This window comes from Orbicella franksi, chromosome 9 (genome assembly GCF_964199315.1).
Source record: "Orbicella franksi chromosome 9, jaOrbFran1.1, whole genome shotgun sequence".
NCBI classification, from domain to species: Eukaryota; Metazoa; Cnidaria; class Anthozoa; order Scleractinia; family Merulinidae; genus Orbicella; species Orbicella franksi.
In genome coordinates, this window is record NC_138153.1 from 17897846 (window position 1) to 17921858 (window position 24013).

General features: G+C 39.0%; 2 protein-coding genes and 1 pseudogene across 3 annotated transcripts; 1 reads left to right on the top strand and 2 right to left on the bottom strand.

Moving 5' to 3' along the window:
- Positions 1-409: 409 nt before the first annotated feature.
- LOC145497661 (neuronal acetylcholine receptor subunit alpha-5-like) lies at positions 410-3633 on the top strand (annotated as a pseudogene). Its single transcript, XR_014050705.1, has 4 exons — positions 410-794; positions 1251-1360; positions 1618-1841; positions 2550-3633. The product of XR_014050705.1 is annotated as a neuronal acetylcholine receptor subunit alpha-5-like (transcript).
- A 1098-nt stretch (positions 3634-4731) lies between these two features.
- LOC145497660 (uncharacterized) lies at positions 4732-10192 on the bottom strand. Its single transcript, XM_081477486.1, has 4 exons — positions 9340-10192; positions 8219-8363; positions 7364-7535; positions 4732-5597 (listed from the first exon to the last, which is right to left on the bottom strand). The coding sequence occupies exons 1-4, from the start codon at positions 9673-9675 to the stop codon at positions 5456-5458; spliced, it is 795 nt and encodes a 264-aa protein (XP_081333612.1). The 5' UTR covers positions 9676-10192; the 3' UTR covers positions 4732-5455.
- An 8692-nt stretch (positions 10193-18884) lies between these two features.
- On the bottom strand, positions 18885-23376 carry LOC145497382 (uncharacterized). The gene is made up of 4 exons (XM_081477199.1): positions 23035-23376; positions 21639-21792; positions 20643-20850; positions 18885-19358 (listed from the first exon to the last, which is right to left on the bottom strand). Exons 1-4 carry the CDS (start codon positions 23374-23376, stop codon positions 19136-19138), a joined length of 927 nt encoding a protein of 308 aa, XP_081333325.1. The 3' UTR covers positions 18885-19135.
- Positions 23377-24013: the final 637 nt, after the last annotated feature.

The following is a 24013-nucleotide window of genomic DNA, read 5'->3' on the forward strand; positions in this document are numbered from 1 at the left end:
ATAACACCCTTGTTTTGCATAAGTTCGTTGTTAATAAAATGAAATAAAATAGATAATAAAATAAAAAAGTATTAATTTTTATAAAATTAACTTTAGTGAACATACTATAAACACTCCAGTGCATAAAAACCTTAATTTCTGGTGTGCAAAGCATGGCTTGAAATTCCGTTCAAGCATTTTGCGATGATCTTTCATTTAGTTTCTCATTCTCATACTGTTTCAAAATATTTTAAATCATTTCAAATATCGATTTATTTGCTTCACAGCAGTTTATGTTAAATAAAGAACTCAATATAAACTTTTCAAAATATCTCAAAACATCGAAAGCTCGCGAACATGGGAAAACAAAGGTGATAATGAGTTCCTGCAGGCATTAGGCCTAAAAAACAAACACAATCAAGCCGCAATCTCCTATGTGGGGGCGGTTTTTAAAATGAAATCCTAAAACCAAAGTACTCACAAAGTAATCGCAAAGTATAGGGGAAATCTGAGTGAACCGGTCAAAACTCAAAAAAATTGCATGTATCTGATCTAGCATAGAACTCGATAAAACGTGTGCAAATGTCTCGATTGATTGATTGCATCTTTACCCAGTTACGCAGATTAGCGATGCAAAACCAAGGCGTTTCTCTATTTCCAACTCAGGATTCGCGTTAAGCGTCAATGGGTCAGATGAATACAAGCTACGTCAGGAGCTTTTAAGGAACATGGACGTTATGGTTCGCCCAGTCACATCAAGCTCTGATGCTGTAAATGTGTCTTTTTCTCTGACAGTTTGGGCGTTGGTGGATTTGGTATGTCGTTTTTTAACATTTGATATGTTAACAATACTTCCAGCCTCTGATCCACGACCTATTGTGTCTGCCGATCTTTTTTGCCTCTTTCTGTCTGCTTGTTAGTGTGTCTGTCGTTTGGGATCGTCACGCGATGCTCCGCAGGAGACCAATTGTCACATGGAAGTGGTTCACAGCTTTTGGCCAATATAAATTGAGAGTAAACTCAATAATTCAATAACTCAGCTGTTTATCTTACTGGAAAGCAAGCGCCAAATGCTTTTAACAAGTGTCTGGATTTCACAGGATTGTTCATAAACTTCATGGAATATAAAACTCGAGTTCTACTCAGCATTATTTAGCGACTGAATGCACACCTTTGCCTTTGATTTAACCTGCCTCTGATTTTACCTAAAAGCAGTTAATTGTGTGGCATAATAATAATAGACCTCTTTTTGGTCATTAATACACTTGCAGAAGTGGAACAACCCCTTCCTCGTATGGGACAAAGACAAGTATGGAGGTATCGATAGAATCCATGTCAGCCCAAAAGAAATTTGGGTTCCAGATATCGTCCTCTACAATAAGTAAGTAAGACTGAAGTAACTCTACAGGCGGGCGGACTAACCGGCTGATAATAGTAATAAAATCTTCATTTATCTTGGTCTTCATTACACAGTTAAGTATTCTTCTGCAAAGCCGTGAAAATTACAAAAAAAAAAAAAAAAAAAACATACGTGATGAAGACTTTTTTAACGACTTTCATATACAGATAAAGTCATGCTTGTATTGAAGTGCTGCTAACAATCTATCTTTCCACCTCTTCTTTGTTTTTGCTTTGTAGTGGAGATAAACAGGTTCTCCAAGCAGGCCACACTGAAATTTTCAAGAACTGGGTAGTACTCAACAGCAATGGTTCATGCATCTGGGACTCTCCAGCAAATAATGAAAGCAGATGTAATGTTGAAATCAGCTCGTTTCCTTTCGACGAGCAGGAGTGTTCCCTTCTCTTTGGATCTGCCACGTACGGAAGCGAGTTGCTCCGCATTCATTCCATGCATCCGGGAGGTATGGACCAAAAATATTTTGCAGGTGAATATACGAAAGATCATTTATTGGAACTGCGAAGAAAGATATCAAAGCATGATTGATCATCGAAATTATACACACAACTTAAGCAGTTGTGAAATTAAAGCCTGAAAAAAATAAATAATGAAATAAAATGAAATGAAATAAAATAAAATAAAATAAAATAAAATGAATTAAAATAAATTAAAATAAATTAAAATTCAGGCCTGAACGGGATTCGAACCCATGACCTCTGCGACACTGGTGCAGTGCTCTACCAATTGAGTTATCAAGCCAACTGGGAGCTGGTCACGTTGTGAGTTCAAATCCGGCTTTAATTAAGTAATAACTGAGATGATCAATCATGTCTTGATAAAAATAATTTGTTACACCACATACAGAAGAACAAAAGTTAATCAGCCTACAATAATTTTGAGGGTTTGATGATTTGAATTGACGGTTTATATAGAGATGACTAGCTCCAGTGCACATCTTTGTTGTTTTCAGTTGTAATACTGTTCCACATTTATACATGAGGATTTTATTTCTTTATGCTCTTGACTGTTTCTTGTATATTATCACCCCTTTTAACCTGCCTTGGTGGGAGGGAACGGGAAGGGGGCAAGGATCGAACCATTCAGGAGCCCACTCCTTCCCTCGTCTCTACGCCCTGAGCTTGATAAGAAAACTTTCGTTTTTTTGTTTCAGATGAATGCAAGCAAACGAAAGAAACACTCCATGACAATAATGGAGAATGGGAAATTGAATGCCTCAACGAAACAATGTACGTCTCGGCAATGAAGCAAAGAGCGAATTCGGCCCAAAAATACTCGTTTGCCAAATACACGCTGACAATCAAGCGAAAACCATTGTACTACATCATGTTGCTGATTGTTCCTTGTGTGCTTTGCACCTTGCTGGTTCTGATCAGTTTTGCCATTCCTCCCGAAAATGGAGAGAGAATCGGCTTCTGTGCTACCATTATGATCCCCAATCAGCGTTTATTTGCTCATAATGGCCGAAATGCGTATAGAAAAGTCGGACACGCTACCCAACCTCGGCATTTGTTACATCATTACGATGGTCGAGATAGCTGCAGCACTGATGGGCACCATTCTTGTGTTAAGGGTGTACCATTCCGTAAGCGGGCCGCCTGCGCACTCTGGCTCACACTGAATTAGATGTCGACATTAATTCGTTGTGGAGTTCCCGCTCGCAGGTTTACGTTGGTCTCGGCCAAATTCCTTAACTGGGGCGATCATAGAAACTCGGTTCGTGGCCTCGTTCGCAGCCAGCCACCCTCCCCCCCCCCCCCTACTTTGTGGCAGCCACCACCCACCGCAATAAACCATTTTTTCTTTTTATTTTCGATATTGGGCTGCAAATAGCTTCTAGCTATAAGACGAATATGAGGAGTCTCTTCAAAGGCAAATGACATTAATCTCTTTCTAATGTTGTTCCCCTGTATAAGCCTCTATTGCAATCTAGTTGCAGCCCAATACCGAGAATAGGAAACAATAGCGAAAATGGCTTATTTGGAGGCGGCGTGGCCGAGTGGTTTAGGGCGCTGGATTTGAAATCTGGAGGTCCCTGGTCCAAATCCTCCACCCTACCGCTACCTGGATTTTTTCTCGGTAGCGCCGAGTTCAACTCCTCGACCGCGTTGTGTAAATAGTTTATGTTATATTTGAAATATTTGTTTATTTATTTACAGTGTCTCCAATTAGCACATTTAATAATGCTAAATACATTTGACACTTAAATAAAGTTATTACTATTATTATTATTATTATTATTATTATTATTATTATTACTGTTTAATTCATCACCGACAATCACGCCTTCACCACAGCGTTTTCAAATTACATCCACTATATGTACAACCACAACCACAAACACAAACACAGTCGTATTTTTTTCCTTACCCTCACCATTAATTCCTAATGTAATTCACACTGCACACAATTAATATAATCGACATTACAAAAGATGCGTCGGCCACCTCCAAAGAACAACAAAAACAACACGAGCGATTGAGTAAATATCATGATTTGTCAGTTGCGAGACAAATTGATCTGCGAGAGATTGGAAAAATCACGATATTTTGCGATAACCGAGTTCGATAATAGACCTTTTTGTTGCCCCACTCCAGACCATGTGAGCTCGCTGAAAGCCCAGGAAAGCGATCTGCAGAACTGATTTCCAGCAAAGCACATTTAGACGGTATTACGCATGGGCAGACCATTATTTATAGGCACTTAGTGGCAGGTCTCGTGGTGAACTCTCAAGAAATGAAAAGGACAAAAAATGAAAGCATCGAATGATAACAGACTTTGTTCAGAATCCTTCTTAATTATTAAAATACATAATTTGTTATTTAATTACGTGCCGTAAAGGGCTACAAGGAAAGGACAGCTATTCTTACCTCGACTTAAAATAAATATTAATCATTGGCAATTATAATATAGATAGGACCCTACCCGCGCTCTGATTGGTCGAAAACCCATGTTTTATCAGAGTATAAAACATAAAAAGCGTATTTTATTGTTTTTCCGCACATTACCTCTATATCATAAAGCAAATGAAGAAGTCTAGGCCGTGTATTACACTGTGATAAAAAACTCTGGACATTTGAGAGCACTCGAGAAATGTAGAAAATACTCGCCTGCGGCTCGTGTTCTCTACTTTTACCTCCTGTTATCAAATGTCTGTCGTGTTTTATCACAGTGTAATACACGGCTTAGGCGTCTTTATTTGTTAACTACACAATGCGGATCAATACAAATTGCAAACTCTGATTTGATAACAGCCAAAAACACTGGAGAGAAAATAACCTAGTTAGCCAAATATTTTCAAGTGTCTTCCCCCACTCCACCCCTGTTAGCAATTATTTTATAGTCCGAGGCCATTGTGCAGATTATTACAGTCCTTATAGTAAATTGTTTCAATCTAAGAGTTTATCAGTATTTCGTACAGCGTGTTCGTACAGTGTTATGATTTCCGATCAGGAACGTCAGTCACCAACAACAATACTTTTCAGAACTACTCTCTCCAAGACGATGACACTAAACGAACTATTCCAGTCCTTTTTAACGAAATGACCAATAAAGCACAAAATAAAATGTATGTATATTTAGTATACAGTATTTACAGTATCTTTAGAGTAAATTGTAAAAGTCTCTAAACTTCTGTAGTAGGAGTCCACTATACTGTAACAGCTCCCGTTTGTAATGTCTACTTAGCCTGGAGGGGAAGGGATTTCAAACCTTTAATGCTGATAGCTTATCCTAAAATTTATTGTGGAATATTTTTATGAGTCAATTGTTTGTTTACTTGACAATGGCTACTTTCTATGTCAATTCTGGTTTAGTGCAAATTTTCATTTATGATAACTTTACTTCAAACTTTATACATTTCTTGTATCCTTAGCTAAAGCCATTATTGACACGTGTTTGTAACTGACGTAAACAAGTTTAGGTGCTTTTCACACCTTGTAAGTTAATTTATTTTTATTGAGTGAATGCTTCTTGAGATCTTAGGGTCTTTTTCCTCTCCCCCCACACCCCACACCCTACCCTGAAATAAATAAGATTAATCAACTCCTTGCAATCCAGCTACTCCTTGTAGCACCAAGCGTTGTAACTGTTGGTTTTATTTGCTGGTATTGAAGATCCACAGATGCCAATAGTACCACAGCAACCAGGGTGTATGCTTTGCATTGGATAGCGGACAGTGCCGTTTTTTAACCAGCCAAAGCTTCATAAAAAAAAACAAAAACAAAAAAAATTAAATAATAATAATGAGAACGAGAATGAGAATGAGAATGAGAATGGGGATGGGAATGAGAATGAGAATGAGAATAATAACTATAATAACAACTAAGAAAAATTGAAACAGTAGAGTCTGTTTTGGAAAAGCTGCTCATCATGTCAGCAACAGCTCACCGGTTATCAGTAAAAGAATAACAATTGACGTCAGTTCTACATGCGACACTCGCTGGTACCCCAGAATTTTTCAAGCCATTTTCGTTACCAGTCTTACTTATGTCAAAAGAAGGCTCGAGGGCAATGTTTGCAAACTCAGGAGTTATCCTCAGCAACAGATCATTTTCATATTCTCGGTATTGGACTGAAACTAGCTTGCAACTACGACTAATGCGTGGAGTCCTTTAAAATCAAATTGACGTTAATCTCTTTTTAATGATATTCTTCCACATGAGCCTCTATTGCAAGCTAGTTTTAGTCCAGTACCGTGGACCCCAAAATGGGTGATTGGTATTTTCCTTTTTGGATTCTGCTTTTGCGTGGAACAAACGGAACTAACGATGAGAGGTCATGGTGATCAAAGATGGAGAAAGGGACTTTGGAACCTGAATTATTTGAAGTAAAAAACTTCGAAAAGCGTATTTTCGTAAATTTGCCAAAATTTAAAACGAAAAGAGAAACCATAATCGGGGATCCCAGATTATGTCTCCTGCGAGAAGTCATCCACAGTTGGCAGCTAATTAGCAATTAGACCCGTAGCCCGCGAGCTAGGGCTACGGGTCAATGGGCTATTGACCCGTAGCCCTAGCTCGAATGGGCTATTGACCCGTCGCCCTTAAGGGCGAAGCGTCTAATTGTTTTAGTATCACTTAACTGGTCGGACAGAAAAGGCACTAACAAAGTTAGCAAATGCAAGTTGAAGAAATATTTATTAGGGAATAAAAGAAAAGAAAGCGTGACGCTCGGTTGCGCCAATTTCGCTACTCGAGGACTATTACTAATAGTCCTCTAGTAGCGTAGCCAATTAAAATGCAGGATTTGCATTAGTCCACTGGTTGGGTGATACTAAAGGTAATTATTATATCTCTCAGTTACTACGCGCGCTGTGATTGATCAATTTAGCCGGCCGTATTCTACTGTACGGTCAGCTAAAGTTAAAAGCTCTCATTTGTTGCCTAAAAGATTTCGTGATTTTCCCCCAAGTGTTTTTAACTTTTATAGCTGGTAAATATTTAAAACTTTCTGTTGCTTTAAATTGTGTCTTAAAATGTGTTAATTATAACCCCTAGAAAACGATCTCAAATTGACTCCTTTTTCGTTCGACGTGAGTCAGAAATCTGTAGCCGTTCCGCGTGAATAGAAATCGTTCTTAAACCCGTCAGACAAACAATAGAGGTATAATAAATATCTTAATTGAGTTCGAGGTCCATACTGTAAGAAACGGACCGAGTTTTCTCCCCTTCGAGAAATCGAAGTTGAATACGCTCACTCCGTAAATTGCAGTATGGACCTCGAACTTGGCTAGTAAGAGAAATCTATTCATAGGTAGATAGGTAGCAGGCTAGTAGATAGGTAGAGAAAGACATAAACCGACATGAACTAAAACAGCAGCATGCAAACACTTCTGATAGGTATTCTTAAAGGCTACACTATATGGTCGAATGTGGCAAGCAATATATAGTAAAACGTAAAGCAGACGGAAATTAAAAGCAACAAAATAAAACAGCAACAACAACAATAATAAAATGGTTAACATACTCGCATTGCTCAAGACCGGCACTCCAAGCATAATGCAGCTGGTCGTATGTTGCTAATGTTGCTCCATGAATTTCACATACTCGCTGTGCGTCATAATAGTTTAGATTGTACCTGCCAACACTGGCATGAAATACGCCTTCTACAGGATTGGTCAAACTCAAGCCGCTGGTTTCTAAATCTGGAAAAAAACAACGAGAAAATCCGGGTGACAAATGCTTATCCCCAGAATACTCAAAAAAGAAATACCAGATCTAGGCGCTTTACACTTTACTCAATCAATCAACCAAAAGTAAATTGTAGAATAAGAAGAAAAAGAAGAAGAAGAAGAAGAAGAAGAAGAAGAAGAAGAGGAAGAAAAAGAAGAAGAAGAAGAAGAAGGAGAAGAAGAAGAAGAAGAAGAAGAAGAAGAAGAGGAAGAAGAAGAAGAAGAAGAAGAAGAAGGAGAAGAAGAAGAAACAGAAGAAGAAGAAGAAGAGGAAGAGGAAGAGGAAGAAGAAGAAGAAGGAGGAGGAGGAGGAGGAGGAGGAAGAGGAGGAGAAGAAGAAGAAGAAGAAAGAGAAGGAGGACGAGGACGAGGAGGAGGAGGAGGAGAAGAAGAAGAAGAAGAAGAACAACAACAACAACAACAACAACAACGGCAACAACAAGACTGCTGTTGATTTTGTGTGAATGAATTGGAAAAGCAATCCGTTGAAATCAATTCGTGAGCGGTCCATCTTAGCCGTACGCATTTAGAAATTAGCACCGCTAAGGGAACTAATCAGAATTGTCTATTTCATCGCGAACCAGTTTAGGCATATAATAACAATAATTACTGCATTATTCTGTTGTCCAAGTCGGTCATATTATACGTACCGACGTTGCATAAATTATCGATGAATGGTAAGACTGTAATTTCGACGCCGCACTGACAGGAAAACTCTGCCAATCGCGGACCATGGATGCAAGATCCTCCATAATTACACGGACTGCTTGTACATGGCCATAGGCTGAAAAGGGACTAGAAATATTGAATTGTCAGGAAAAGTGATATATCCAGGGAGAATCTAACAGCACCTTCAGTCGTAGAACCCACTGTAAAATATCCAACTTGATAGCTAAAGCCCGAAGCATTAAACTTGCATCCTAGTAGTTGAAATATCAACCAGTTTTTTTATTATTTTTTTTTTATCTATTATAAGATCTGTGGCTGGCAACGTGGAGTAGATTCTTTTAAAATTAGCTTGAACAGTCCGTTTAACTACATTAGAGTTAGCTTACTACCCGCGCAGACTGTTTATAAATTGTATATATACTGGATTGTCTTGTCACATTTTCTGTACATGTCAGTTTTGTGCCAATATTCATTTGCAGTGCTTCGCATTTGTGACTTGTGACTTGTCTCCACTGGCATAACTAAGGCCTCGTCCACACTACGCCAAAGAAATTGAAAAACTCAGTTTTATTTCTGCGGTTACTCTTACCATCTACGCTAATCCGACGCGAAAACGGAGCTTTCGAAAACGCTCATCAAACTTGAGGAATTTGGAAACGCCGGCTTTGCATTTTAGGGTGGACGAAACACATTTTGAAAATGGAGCTTTTCGAAGACGATAACAACACCATAATCATGTGATTTCCCTGCACGAGTTTTCCTCAAACACAAATCCAAAGTGACCGGTGATTGTTTTATTTTCAATTTCCTCCGGAGTAGTTTTGACGGGAAACATTTGATCCATGAAAGGACCCAAAATGCATTCTCCAAGAAGGAGAAAGAACACATTACTGTTATTATTATTTTATAGGTGTCTCAAGTTCTGGTAAATGCCAATGAGAAAATTAAGTGTGGATTTTCTGATCAGAAACCCAGTATCTTTTGGACCATTCTGTTAAATTGTCAGGGAATAAAATGGCTCAGAGTAAAATCTTATATTTTGATCATGATTACTATTTACGCGGGTTGAATTTATAACCTGAAATGTGTTTTTACAACTTACTTCAGCAATGGTGCCGTAGTAATCATAGCTGGACCGCTCTTGCATTCTTTGAGGCTCCAGATATCTTTCGGAGTTGCTTAGTTCACATGTGTAGTAACCGTTGTCATTGGCTTTACCAAAGTTAAAAGACAGGCAGTGGAAGGGACCGTATTCCAAGCAGAGGAAAGAACAATCAAGATAATCCTCAACTTTCTGCGTTTCAGTCACATTGCCAACCATGGACTTGTTTGACATTTTGTAAAACTGCCTGTGATGCATTAACAAATGCTGAGCGAAAACAAGGAATGGGCAGGTAGTGAAAACAAAGATCGACTTGAAGAGGAAAATGTTAAACATTTCCAGCTTAACTCGATAGTTTATATTCTGTGAAGACAACAAGCGATCCAAGAGTTAAAATCTTACTCAATATTCAAGCAATTTTCTTAATTGTGTTGGCTTGTCGCTTCACCGGTCATGGTGAATTTTGTAGACAGAGACAGTGCGCGCCCTCTAAGTAGAGCAAACCTTGTTTTGTGCGATCGTCACCGATACATAAGATCCAGTTTCTACGCCCAAAACGTTTAACTATATACATGTACCTAAGCATTGTCGTGCATACGCCTACGTATGCGATGTAGTTCTTAAACAAAATTTCACCTGCCCCTCTGTTAGTATATAATATGCCTTTACTCAATACGCCTAAACAAAAAAAAAGCTTCAATCTGGCTCTTACCTTTGCCAAAATTATCCTTTTAATTAAATTTAGCACATTTCTGTCGCCCAGTTAATTTTTCCTCCGTAGTACCGTCATTGTAAGTGTTAATGGCCGACTAAGATTATTGAGTTATAACAAAATCAATGGCTTTGAATTGCAGCCAGTATGCGTTCATCGCCTGCTGATAGTTTTCATTAAAACCTAAAGAATTGTGATATGTTTCGACAACCATTTCGCACGAAATTAAATGTGCTAATGACCAATCCATTTCTAGGTTATCTGGTCATCTCAGGGGGTAAATTAAATGCGTAATTGCGGAGTCCCTGTTTGAATCTTTTAAACAAGGGGAAAACAAAGCTTTTCTCCATGATAAAAACTATGGAAAACGCAAAAGGAATACACAAACGTACAAGAAACCCTTGTTCTTGAACGTTTGTGTCTTTTTTTTAGTTTCTGCCATTTATAAATGTATGTCAGTAAGGCAAGGAAGCCAAGGGAAGCTAGACATGACATAGATTCGTTATTCGATAACATGTTTTTCTTTATTTAGTCACAGAGATTGGGCTAACAGAGTATTTCAACTGAGGATCATTTTCTTGTTGTTCTTGACTGATTGATCGAGTTCCGTTCTGAGCCAGCTTACATATATATTTATACAAGTGGGCTCTGAATACCTTGTGGGAAGCCAGACTTTATTTGAAGGGGCAACAAGTCATTACACGCAAGCTGCATGTAAATGAACTTGAAACAATACAGAATAAAAAACAAAATAAATTCCAAAAATAAAAGGAAAAAATATTAAAAGCACACAAGGACGAGAGCTAGTTTCAACAGCGTATTGTCAAAATTCAGCACATGCCTACCTAAACATATATGATTCATTCCAAACTGCATAACTAACTTGAAGAGGAGTCGATAAATTTAATTTAATTTCCTTCTGTTGGACCAATATAAATAATTAAAAAGAAACATATTGAATGCTTTAGCTGTTGTGAGGAGAAATAATTCCTGCTTGTTATGTTTCTGTCATCTTTGTGTAGAATTATGTGCAAGAATGGATGCTTCAGTAACAGAGAACATCTTCCTTGGTCAGTAGGATGGAAAATGCTCCGTTAAGGAAAGTGCTTTTCCGAACTCTGCTGAGCTTTCGCCATAGTGTTTCTATTATCCGTTGCTTTATTATTGTTATTATTATTATTATTATTACTATTGTTATTATTATTATTACATAACTATTATTATTATTACTATTACAATTATTATTTTACAATAATTATTTTTTATTTCTTTATTTTTTTAATATCGCGAGAAAGAAAAAAAAAATGACAAAGTTCAGTTTGTGGTTAATTTCCGTACAGTGTTAACCAGTTAGGATTGACGCCTATGCCGGCCGTAACTGGCCGTGACGAATGTTATCCTTTGTTCTACTTCTGACGTCATCAGCTTTTACCAAAATTGGCATCATCTATACTCAAGTTCTGCAGGAGGAAAAGATCTTTCCAATAATACCCAGATCAGAGTGATCGACTCAATGGAGTCTGAAGTATGCACAAAAGTGCTCAGAAATTTCGAAAAAATCTCGAAATTTTGAGTTTTGCGCATGTCCGAGCAAAAATACCGTAAAACGCGATGCCAGTGGAACGAAAGGCAAGCTGTCAAGTTGGAAATGCCTTTTTGAGTAGATTGGAACTAATCTGGCTCATATCCAGGCTGAAAAATGTCCAAAATGTCTGAAAAATACGTTTTTGGCAAAAAACTCCGGAAGTCAATGGATTAACTTATAAATGCTTGCAATGCAACAATGTTGCGCGGAAAGTTGAACGAAAAATTATTGTGGCTTTGCCTTCTCGGTCTTTAATCGAGGTAGTAGTTTTAGAGGGTAAATATCAACAAGAAAGAGAGGTCAAAGCTGTATGTCATTAATTTGTAACGTTTAAGCGCTGTTGTATTTTATATGGCCTTTTAAAGTTGCTGAGGCTAATAGCAGTGGGATGTTTCCCATCAACCTCGATTCGTTATTAGACCAAAACGGCCAAAATCGATACCCTAATTCTGACCAAAAGGGCTAGAAAACCATCTCCTTTGGGTCTGCAGATACCTATATAGCCCTACACAAGGCAGTATCCCCCTCGCAGGGGGGGAGGGGGGAGGAATGGAGATACTGCAAAAATAATATGGTTAAATCTCTTTTCAGGAGTATAAGTATGATAAATTAGTGGAAAATACACAAATAGAAAGATTCACTTACTCACAATGCTCAAGTCCACCTTCCCAAGGTGCATACAGCTGGTTATAGCTTGCCAATGTTGCTCCGCTGATTTCGCAAATACGTTGAGCATTATAAAAATTGATTATAATTATGTACCAACTTGAGCATGAAAAACACCTTGAACAGGAATGCCATTCCACATGGCTGCAAAGTCTGAAAGAAAGAAATTTAAAGAGAAAAGCAATAGCAGTTAAAAGGAGAACTTGCTACCCAAGAGATCAGCGAGAACGAAGTAGTGAAAGAAAAAGAGGACATTTGCAAATCACCGTTTGACGACTCGACGAAGCAACCTTCCGGCAATTTAAATATTAACTCGTAGAAACACTTAGAAGATAATGATAGGGAAATTTAAGTTCACATTGGAAATCAAGTAACCTTGTTTGGAGCATAGGACCGGCGGGGTTTGCTTTATCTACTTCACTGGGTTAAATGTAGTTAATTGGGTTACGGTAGGTTTTGATGCTATATTCCCAAACTAAAAATATGCATATCATATGACTATTCATTCAATGCTATAGAAATATAACCAATTAGAATACAAGAAAACCGTTGTAATCTCGACGGTATTACATTCAACTTCCCCACCGATTGTGGGCCGCGGGTATGTTGCATTGATTTTGTTGGCCACGTATTTCCTCAGTGCCTGATTTTCTATGGCATGGTATGAAAATAGTTCTGCAATGCTTCCTCGTGGTATGCCATGAATTATTATTTGGTAAGGTAGTCTTGAGGTAAATCAGGTCCTTTTTTATCAGGATTTTTCATTTGCACCGTACCGTTTCCATGTGTAGTAAACGATCATAAGCCGTGTATTTTTTGGTTTGCTCTAGACGTACTGAGGAATATTGGCCCTCAGTCGTTTCTGCACTTACCTTGCTGCGCTCGATCAGTACTGCCACGACCTCAGGCGAATGCTCCCCGATACGGCCCTCGTGTTCGGTTAGCAAGAGGTTTATATCACACTTGTCACCTAAATTTTCTTTGTATTGACAACTCGCCTCAAGACTTCAGTGTATACTTATAAAATCCATCGGTCCATTAATCCATATCGAAGGATATTCCACGGAATACCACTCGAAATCGCTGCACAACTAGTATCATATATCAACCTCGCTCCTCTCTTTCAGATGCAAGGTAAGGATAAGGTTGTAGGTTTTGAATCATTGTCAGGTAAGGAATTTCTTTCGTCAAGTACACATTGTAAGAGCACTGAGTATAAAGATCTACAGACGTTTAATAATCATTTGAAAACATTTGCCTGATATACTTAGTGTTAAAGGACAAACCTTCCACCGGGGCTGGACAAAACGATGAAAAACAGTAAAGGATAGCTACATAGTCTATAACATATTGCGTAACACAAAAGTATTGCTAATATGAAATAGCAAATTGTGGTTCTTCAGTATGTGTCATATTATTTTTTTGTTGATGATAAAAATTATTTGTTAATTTATTTTGTTGTACGAGAAAAGCTTCTAGAATCAGTGTATGGAGTACTATCTTCAACGATATGCTTTTATTACTTCCTAAACAAGAGCGGTAACCCCTGAAATATTTTTGCCTTTCGCGTGGGCGAACTTCCTGAAAATACTGAAATTGTTTGTATAAGTTCGCTTTCATTCAACAACCTGCATTTTTTTTTTTTTTTCAGTAAACGCGAATGTACCTACCAATGTTACAGACATTGTCTGCCGGCAATGAACGGTAAGATGGAAATTTCTACAGCACACTGACAGGAAAATTCCCCCAATCGCGGACCGCCAGCACAGGTTACTCTATGATTATACGGACATCGTAAACATGGCAGCAGTCGGGAAACAGCAAAAAGAGACTGGAAAAAGATATACAACTAGACACATTCAAAGACTTTAAATTATGATGTAATCACACTGAAAACAAGAGTGTATATATATAAAAAAAATGTGTGTCACATCCCATAGTCAATATAAGGACCGATAAATGTATTGCATTGCGTTCCACTACAATACAAAACCTGGCCAGCCAAAAACTACCTGGAGTCGAACTGTCATGGCTGAGTTCAGTAAGGTAAAGCTCACGAGGAGCGAGGCACAATGCTGGCCAAAATAGGGATACTAGAGGGATTGTTGTTGTCCTATGTCGCACAGGGGATGAAGGGGATCGGATTAATCAAGTATAATATTGTCTCACAACTCTACAGTTTATCTAAGAACTGATGCACCCAAGTGGAGACAGGCATGCACATGGCTCATTTATTTGTTGCCGGGGGAAATAAGTAACGCTACTTTTAATAAGGCAAAAAACTGTAAAATTCTTTTAATTTTACTCCTGCGAAGGATTTAAAGGGTAAAAGAATTCATATGGAAGGAAAAGACGGCAAGGCGGAATTTTGGATTCACAGTGGTCAGTTTGGTTAAAAGGAAATAGGATTTTTCATTTTAACAAATAGTGACTTTACCACTTACTTCAGTAGTCGTGCCGTAGTAAACGTAGCTGGCCCGCTCTTGCATCTTATAAGGCTTCTTATATCTTTCTGAATTGCTTAGTTCACATGTGTATTAACCGTGCTCATTGGCTTTACCGAAGTTTAAGGACAAGCAAACGAAGGGACCTTGTTCCAAGCACAGGAAAGAACGATCGAAAAAATCGTTCATTTCGCTACATTTCCACCTTAGGAACTGTTTGTCAGTTTGTAAAATGTCCTCTCCGTACGCCTAATTGTTGACTGAAGTCAAGGTCTGGGAGGACCATGAAGAGGCAGCTCATCAAAACAACGATGGTTTTGAAAGATGACATGTTGAACATATATTCTACAAAGAAAACAAGACGCTTTAGTTGAAAGTTTGCTTCAGGTACAGTAAAGGAAAGGGAAAATAAATTTAGATCTATGTAATTCAGTTCCATAATTGTATGCAGAAATCGACTGGTCGACCCCAGTAAAACTGTACTCACAGTCTCAAACGTGGTGACTTGTTCCTCAGGACAGAAGTCTAGTCCCCTAATCTCTTTGCCACAGACTTCTTTTTCTGTGTAGTTGTAGCGAGTTCTACGCTCTCGGTCATTGTCGTTGACTGTTCGCTTTTTCGATCGTCCCCGCTGACCGAGGGCCTGGAACAGGCTAGTGTGCTTGATATTACAAATCTAAAGTTAGTCAAATTTTATATGATGAAAACCATCGGTCTTTTAAACGATGCGTTGTGTATTATTGACTTTGCGATATTGATAGAAATTTTTGCACCCTTTTTTCTCTAGCTACATAATAGTAAACAGTAACAAAAACAGGACAAAATATATACTGAGTAAATGAAAAGTCCAAGTTAGCTGTGAGTGACTTTCACTCCGTCGGCACCTGTCACGTTATTACTTTCAGTTAGTTTGTTGAAAGCAGCTTTGTCCTTAAAGTTCCCGAGAAAACACTTCGAAGCCTAACATGTTCGGAGCCTAACTGGTTATTTTTAAGCTAGCCTCAGTTTTTTTTTTTTTTTTTTTTTCACTTGTCAGAAGCAAAGAGCTAACGTCTGCGCTTATCTTACCATCATAAACCTTGTTTGCTTTCAGAAATGAAGTATCCTATTTATTTTCCTTTCTCAGAGTAAAATTTAGTATCCGCATATACTTTTAATTTCCATGACGCCGCACCTGCAGTTATGTCTTTCACACGAGCAGAAGGTCAAAACTCTATTGCAAATCGGATACGCTCAAGCCATAATTTTTAACGGAAACTCGAAACGAGAAAACGTTTTAGTGCTAGTGACTTCCTTCTAGCGCCATTCAAATAAGCACGAATGACATTTCTAGAATGATTGATTCCGGGAATTGATTAGGTAACTATCCGTTTTGAGTTAGTGAGCTTGAATGCTAAGCTGGAAAATACTGCTAATTAAGGAGGGGGACATGGGGGGGGGGGGGAGGTTCTCAACACCGCAACACCGCAAAAAAAGTAACGTACACCGTATCACCGCAAGAAAAGTCAACGAAACACCGTCACCGCAACTCGTATTTTTAGCGTCATGATTCGTTCATCTACACTTAAAACAATACTTTTATACCTCAACAATTTTCCACAAAATAAACACATCACAACGCTTTTCATTGCGCATGTGTTGATACTGCTGATGCCTGTAAATCAGTTTTCTTGCTCTTGTGAAGAAACCTTGCGGGAAGCTAGGAAGCGGACGAAGAAAAAAGAGAGGAGCCTCGAGAGATGGCCTTTACACCAGATTCCTTCTTTTACATGTACTTCGCTCACTTTTCTTGGTGTATAAACCCACAGACTGAAGCCCTGTCTTGACTGGAAGTATTGCTTTCCGGAGCTAGTTGCGTTTGCGTTCGATATCGATAATCGTTTGACAAAATAGAAGGTCAAGAAAGTCGCAGGACCTGGGAGTGGGTATAGACCGGTATCAGAATGACCTCTAGACGAAGCCGAATAGCAAAAGGAAAAAAAAAAAAGTAAACGTATGTAATTTACAAAGTTTCCTTAGCTTAGAAAGCCTTCTTTCTTCCCTGCCGACGCGACAACTGAATATATTTTGTTACCGGTAGTTTTCGCCACCTTTTCCTTTTTTGCGTAGAAAAAAGCTGCACAGTCCATGATACATTATATTCGGCCTTGGCGTTTCCAGAATTTCCAGGATTGTTTCTGTCCTCGCTCCTCCACGTGTCTACCGAACACTGAGCTCCGGATGGCAGAGGTCGAGTTATTTGTCAAGTTACGTATAAATAAAAACAGCTTCGGATTGGCAGCCGAAGCATATTGGAGATTGACGAGAAAGTGATGGTCTGTATTTTGTTACAAATTATTAACTTCAATGATACGTGTTTGTCATAAATTAGCATGGATTAACGAAGTTTACATGCTAAATTTAGGTCAAATTTAGGTTTGAGAAAGGTAAATCAAAAAACCCCAGCACCGCAAACAATTTCATTTCACCGAACACCGCAGCGTGAAAAACACAAACATCGCACACCGTAGGGTTTGGGATCACCGTAGCACCGCAAGTTGAGATTTTATTCACCGCATCCCCGCATTAAAAAAAAAAAAAACATCAACACCGCAACACCGCAAATCCCCATGTCCCCCTCATTAGGGGCTTCGTTTGAAGACTGGGAAAATAAATACTTTCCGCCTCTTAACGTTTGCTTTGGAAAACGCAGACGGAACACAAAAGTAATATACTCATTGCAAAATAAACATGGCAAAACAACTCAAATTGTAAAAGGTGTTTTTATTACATGCTTAGCTCCTTGAGCGGGTAAGATAAATCGAATATCCCGAGCGGTGATTGGCAAGATAGCCATCTGGCCAACTCGGGATTACCCGCTGTGTTCCGCAAAAACATAATGCTCTTTTCCATGCAATAAATCCTTTATTGGCCAAGCTTGTTAGGTCAAAATGGCTGGATCTTGGTCTCGTTCTTGTTGATCTTGGTCTCGTCTCGTCTTTATGGACCTGGAATCCGTCTCGCTCCATAAACACACAAATAATAATAATAATAATAATAATAATAATAATAATAATAACAATAACTTGGCCAATATTTAGCAATCTTAACCTCACGCTTGGTCAATAGCCCATGCAGATATATTATTACCGTTACAGCTGAAATGACCGGAGAAAAAAAGTTTGTGCGAGTTAGTTTATGAACACAGGATACCCTGTTAACATCATTTATAACAGTGGAAAATCATGAAATAAATCGTTTACTCGATAATATGGTTCTTTTTTTTTTTTTTTTTTTTTTTTTTTGCAGCAGAGCTTGGGCTAACTGAGTATTTTCAAGGAGAATCATTTTCTTGTTGCTCTTGACTGATTGTTCGAGTTTCGTTCTAAGACAGCTTGCATATATAATTAATTGCAAAAACGTGGGGGTAAAAACGAAAAAAATAGTAATCATGGACGAGAGTCCACTCCGTGGTGCGATGTACTTTCTCGAACTCATGAACAATTCATCAAGTTAAAACAAGAAAATCACAACCGTGAGGGAGGTTTGGATATCCGCCAAGGATTTTGCCGATTTTTCGCGTCCGTTTACTCCTTAGTTCTTGTTTCGATTGAGAAGATATATCAAACATTCGAGACAGTGCTTCATCGGCTATCCAAGCACTGAATTCCGTCAAAAATACTCCGCTGCGCGTCGCATTTTCCACTCTCTTCTGGGTGTGTGGATATTCCGACGAAACACTCTCTCTCGTGTTTGATATATTGCGACAAAATCCAGCGCATGCCTGCCTTAAGATATACGATTCAATCTAAACGTCATAACTAACGTTTCGTTTATTGCATCAATGTCCTTCTGTTGGAACAATAAATAATTAAAAAGAAACGTATCGAGTGCAATTTATGCTTGCTATGCCCCTGTTTTGTTATGTGCGATTATTTACAACAGAAAAAGTGGAAATCTGGAAGAACGAGAAATACTCTCGAAAAGCCAGCCCCAGAAAAGTGTTTTTATAATCTTGAACTCTCACCATAGTGTTGCTATGATCCAAATATTATTACAGTGTTATTACAATATTATTACAATACTAATATTTTCTTTCAATTTGTCAACAACATATTTTGCGAGAAAAGCAAAAGCCTAAAATTAAAGCAAAAAATTGAACTCCGTTTACTTTGTGCAAAACTTGTTCTTTAACTGGTGACAACTTGCTATATAACTATGTTACACGAAAAGTTGAAAATAAGCCCGTGCTGACTCGGTCTCTAATCGAGGTAGTACAGTGTTTTAGAGATTAAATATCAACAAAAAAATGACGTCAAAGCCATGTCATTCATTTGAAACTCTGTCTGTCCCTCTACCTGTCAGTCGCTCGCTCGCCTCGGTCTGTGTCGAGTAATTAGCGTCCATTCCTCATTCAGAGTAACACAAGGCGTTGGACTTCGTGCTGTGTTTATTTTTCACTGTAGATGTTCCTAGGATGCCAATTGTATTTCCACAGTCAGAAACTTTGTTATGCATTGGATACCGGGTGGTGCCATCGGCAAGCCAACCAAACCTACATGGTAATGAAAACAAGCAAACAACAACAACAATGCTTAAATCCAAGTGGTCAATGAATTCAAAAGTACTGCGAAATGATCAGTTAGGTTTTTACCATCTTTAACTGACACGTTGCCAACATGCCCAGAGCTAGGCATTTACCCCATGTAAGGGAGTCCACAGGGTAGGGAGCCTTGTAAAAAACTAACCCCAATTTACCCATCTATTAATTTGTGAGTTATATTTTTGCAACATACATAGTAGCCTGCGAAAGCAGGCGTGTTTCCGGCTGTCACTTGGTTCCGCCGAAAAATAACGTCTGCAAACCCGAGCCAGGAAACGATTTCTGTGACCTAATGACTTTTGTTTCTCCCTGGCCAATCAGATTCCTTGATAGAATGAAACTCGAGTGCTCCTCGCAGCAAATACCTCGCGCAGAGTCGCGCAGTAGTTCTGGGGTTATTTGAGCTAAACTGTGATTGGCTTAGAATTCCTACGTCACAGAAATCGTTTTCTGGCTCGGGTTCGCAGACGTTATTTTTCGGCGGAACCAAGTTACAGCCGGAAATACGTCTGCGTTCGCAGGCTACATACATTTTTGAGTCTTTACTTCACCGTAAAGTCAAGTATACATGTAACCAGTAGAGTTTTTGCGCCACCTAAACATAGTGAAGCCGAACACTCTGATGGTAAGGGTAAAAATATTCCACAAACTGATTAGATTCGATTAAGCGTGGTTAAAGCGGGGCAGAAATTCAAAATTCAAAAGTTGAATTTGTTATGAAAGGATTTCGCTGTGGTCATGTGCGGTAGCTAAAGAAGATACGTACAGCTGTACTATATATTGAGCCATTGAATGCTACCTGTGAGTTTTGGTGTACTATAACCTATAGCTATTTGATATAGTTTCCCAACAAGCACTTTTTTGATTTTTAACAGGATTTTGAATCCAAAATACACCCAAAAGCTTTAACTAAATATAAAATATACTTTTTCCTCAACCAGCCACATGGTGAGCTATTGCCAAACTTTTAACTTCTGTAAAGCTCGTTGGATTTTGTGTCAAGTGAAAAGTACGTGCTAAAGTAGCCTGTGAACAGACTCCAGCTGGAAGGGTCTAACCGCGGCTGGAAGGACCAAGATGAACTGGCCGAGGGGCGGGGCGGGGGAGGGGGGGATGCGGTGCAGGCTGGGGCGTCAGAGCCTCTCTCTCTTCTATCCTCTTTCTTTCCGCTTTCTCTTTGCCCCATTCTCGACTAGTTCCGTCACATTTGGATATATGATAAACCTTCGCGGGGGTCTGAGATTGTCAAACCTCTTGCTTAGAGTATAAGCACAACAAAGTACTGAAAACAAACCGATAACAAGATTAACTTACACACAACGCTCAAGGCCATCTTCCCAAGCTGCAAATAGCTGGTTGTACGTGGCTAATGTTGCTCCATTGATTTCGCAAACGCGTTGAGCGTCAAAAAAATTGAGAGTGTATGTGCCAACGTCAGCTTGAAAAACGCCTCGGACAGGAGTGGTTGTCTCCATGACCGCAGAGTCTAGAAAGAAATGAATTTGCATAAAAGAAAGCGGTTAAAAGGAGTATCTGCTGCATGCCAGACAGATAAGTAGGAACGAAATAATAAAAAAAAAAGAAAAAGAAAAAGAAACGAGAGCGCTTTATTGCAAACAATGTAAACGATAAAAACACAAAGTTACGACTCGACGAAGCAAACTAATGCAGTTTTTTTAGCTTCGAAGAAAAGCTTGGAAGAGATTGTGCTAGGATATTTTAGGTGCATACTGGAAGTAAAGTAGCAGTGTCATGTTTTGAGAGGAGCATCTATGTTTGCCTTCTCTAGTTCAATGCGTCAAAAGTAATCAGGTTACCGTTAGGTTTTGTACTATATTAAGTTAACTTCAACTATGGATGTGCCAAGTGACTATGCATATATCATGATCACGCCTGTCTGTCAATCGCAAAGTAAGTCTGCTCTTGGGGCATCTAGTTTTTCTATTAATTCAGCAAAAAGAAATGTAGAATAAAATTATAACAGTTAAATTCTAAGTCGTATTATATATATTTATACAACTCCATACAAAATTCAGCCAATCAGAATACAGGAAAGCCGTTGTATATCAGGGGGTATTACATCCAACCTTCCAATCATGCGCTGCAGGTATGTCACACTGATTGTGTGGGTCATTGTATTTGATATGGCGTGGTATAAAATACTTAATATAATTTAGTTTTTATACCATGAAATATCCTACGAGTCACTCGTATTTTCTCTGTATACATATACGAGCCTCTTGTTTGTTTGCCTTTTTTTGTTTTTTGTTTTTTGTTTTTTTTGTTTTCTATAAATGTGAATTTATTTACCAACGTTGCACATATTGTCGATGAAAGGTAGAACTGTAATTTCTACACCACAATGATAGGAAAATTCACCCCTCTGCGGACCAGGAATGCAAGATCCTCCATACTTGCACGGATTGCTTGAACATGGCAACAGTCGGAAGAGATCGAGAAGAGACTGAGAAAAAAAAATACACAACTAGAATGGTGCAAGGAAATTATTTGAGACACATCGTTATCTGTCAGTCATACTGAAAACCAAAATATAGAGGAATTTGTGTTGTATCCCGTAGCAAGAGAGTCTTAAATGTATTAAAAGTATTGTATTGTGTCACAATGCAATACGGAACCTATCGGCCAAAAACCACCTGGCGCCGAACTGCCATGACTGAGTTCATCGAAGTAAACCTCATATGGGGCGAGGCATCACATATTTAAGCAATAGACCACAAGTCTTTTACGGTTTATAGGCTGATAAACCACGCGAGATGTTGGAAGAACTCGAAAAGAATTCGCAAATCAGGAGCCGCAGTGCTCTTCCAACATCCCAAGTAGTTTATCATGCCTATTGCCTATGGTCTATTGCTTTTATATAATAATTCAGAAGGCACGGCAAATTTCCATGAGTTTACTGGCACAATAAACCATAGCTGAATGACCAATCAGAGCGCGTGCATTCATTTCATTATCATATAAATGCTGCATAAACCAGGGATAGATGGAGGAGACCATTGTTCCGTTATGTCACACAGGGGACAGAAATCAAGCAAGCAGGCCGGCAGGCATAAAACAGGCAGATAGGTAGAGAGACGGACTCGGGTGGACAGGCGGACAGGCAGACAGGCAGACAGGCAGACAGGCAGACAGGCAGACAGGCAGACAGGCAGACAGGCAGACAGGCAGACAGGCAGACAGGCAGACAGGCAGACAGGCGGACAGGCAGACAGGCGGACAGGCAGACAGGCGGACAGGCAGACAGGCGGACAGGCAGACAGGCGGACAGGCAGACAGGCGGACAGGCAGACAGGCGGACAGGCAGACAGGCAGACAGGCATGCAGACAGAAAGGCGGGCAGGCAGGAAGACAGGCACACAAGCGGAAGGCAGAGAAGCGGAACAACAGACAGGCAGCATTGTGTCACAACTCTACAGTTAGTTATATTAGAACTGATGGACCCAAATGTAACTGGCATGCACGTGGCTCGTCGTTACTAAGGGAAACAAGTTAAGCTACTTTTACTAAGCCAAAAATCCGAAATAAAAAATCTGTTTGTGTCTACACCGGCCTGCAAAGAATTCAAAGGGTGAAGGAATATAGAGGGAAAAAAAAATGCAAACCAGATTACTGGCTTCACAGTGGTCGTTTTGGGGTTCAACAGAGATAAATTTCCCGTTTTGCAAATAGTGAGTTTGTAACTTACTTCAGCAGTCGTGCCATAGTAATCATAGCTGGGCTGCTCTTGCACCTTATGAGGCTCCAGATATCTTTCTGAGTTGCTTAGTTGACATGTGTAATAACCGCTTTCATTGGCTTTGCCAAAATTGAAAGACAGGCAAACGAAGGGACCATGTTCTAAACACAGGAAAGAACAACCGAGGGAATCCTTTACTTTCCTCGCTAATTTTACACTTCCAACCAGGGAACTGTTTGATAGTTTGTAAAATGTCCTGCCATGTTCGCCTAATTGTTGACTGACGCCAAGGCCTGGGAGCACCGTGAAGAGGCCATTCGTCAAAACAATGATGGTTTTGAACGAAAGCATGTTGAACATTTATTCTACAAAGAGAACAAGGCACTTAAGTTTAAAGGTAGCCAAAGGAAGCTAAATTGAATTTAACGTAATTGAATTCCAGGATTGTATGTAAGAAACGATGGGCAACCCAAATGAAATTTACAGTTTCAAACCTGGTGACTTGTCCCTCAGAATAAATTTCACTCCTTTTACCGGTCCACCCCGAGTTTAACTTTATTTCCGTATGCTTGATATTCCAAACCTGGCAACTATTTAATTTCTACAGTAGATTTTTATTAAAAATTACCTCCTCGACGGTATATGTTTAGGTAATCATACGGTTTTTCTCGTTCAATTTGGAATTTGCACGAGTGAGTTTTTCAAAAAGCTGAAATTGCACGAGCCGCTTTCGCTTAGAAAATTTCCTATTGTCAATCAGCAAATCGTAATCCAGAATTACGATGTGTAATTTGCACTGGTGTTGCACTTTTTGCACTAGTGTTACACTTGAACTACACTGCTCTCAGCCAATCAGAATAGAGTGATTTTTTTCATGTATATTATTACGTGTAAAATATTATTTTGCAAAATTAATTTTTTCAGCCCTTGAGCTACATTGTTGCACCATCTTAGTATCTGTCAATTACTTTTTCTTCACTTTCAGTAA

Bases quoted from the DNA above. Each gene is read 5' to 3' on its own strand.
- LOC145497660 (XM_081477486.1), bottom strand. From the start codon at position 9,675: ATGTTTAACATTTTCCTCTTCAAGTCGATCTTTGTTTTCACTACCTGC. The intron at 8,364-9,339 runs GTAAGTTGTAAA...CAATATTTCTAG, and splicing joins ACTACGGCACCATTGCTGAA to TCCCTTTTCAGCCTATGGCC. The intron at 5,598-7,363 runs GTATGTTAACCA...TTTTTTATGAAG, and splicing joins GCCGGTCTTGAGCAATGCGA to CTTTGGCTGGTTAAAAAACG.
- LOC145497382 (XM_081477199.1), bottom strand. From the start codon at position 23,376: ATGCTTTCGTTCAAAACCATCATTGTTTTGACGAATGGCCTCTTCACG. The intron at 21,793-23,034 runs GTAAGTTACAAA...TTTTTTTCTCAG, and splicing joins ACTATGGCACGACTGCTGAA to TCTCTTCTCGATCTCTTCCG. The intron at 19,359-20,642 runs GTAAGTTAATCT...TAACTGATCATT, and splicing joins GATGGCCTTGAGCGTTGTGT to TCGCAGTACTTTTGAATTCA.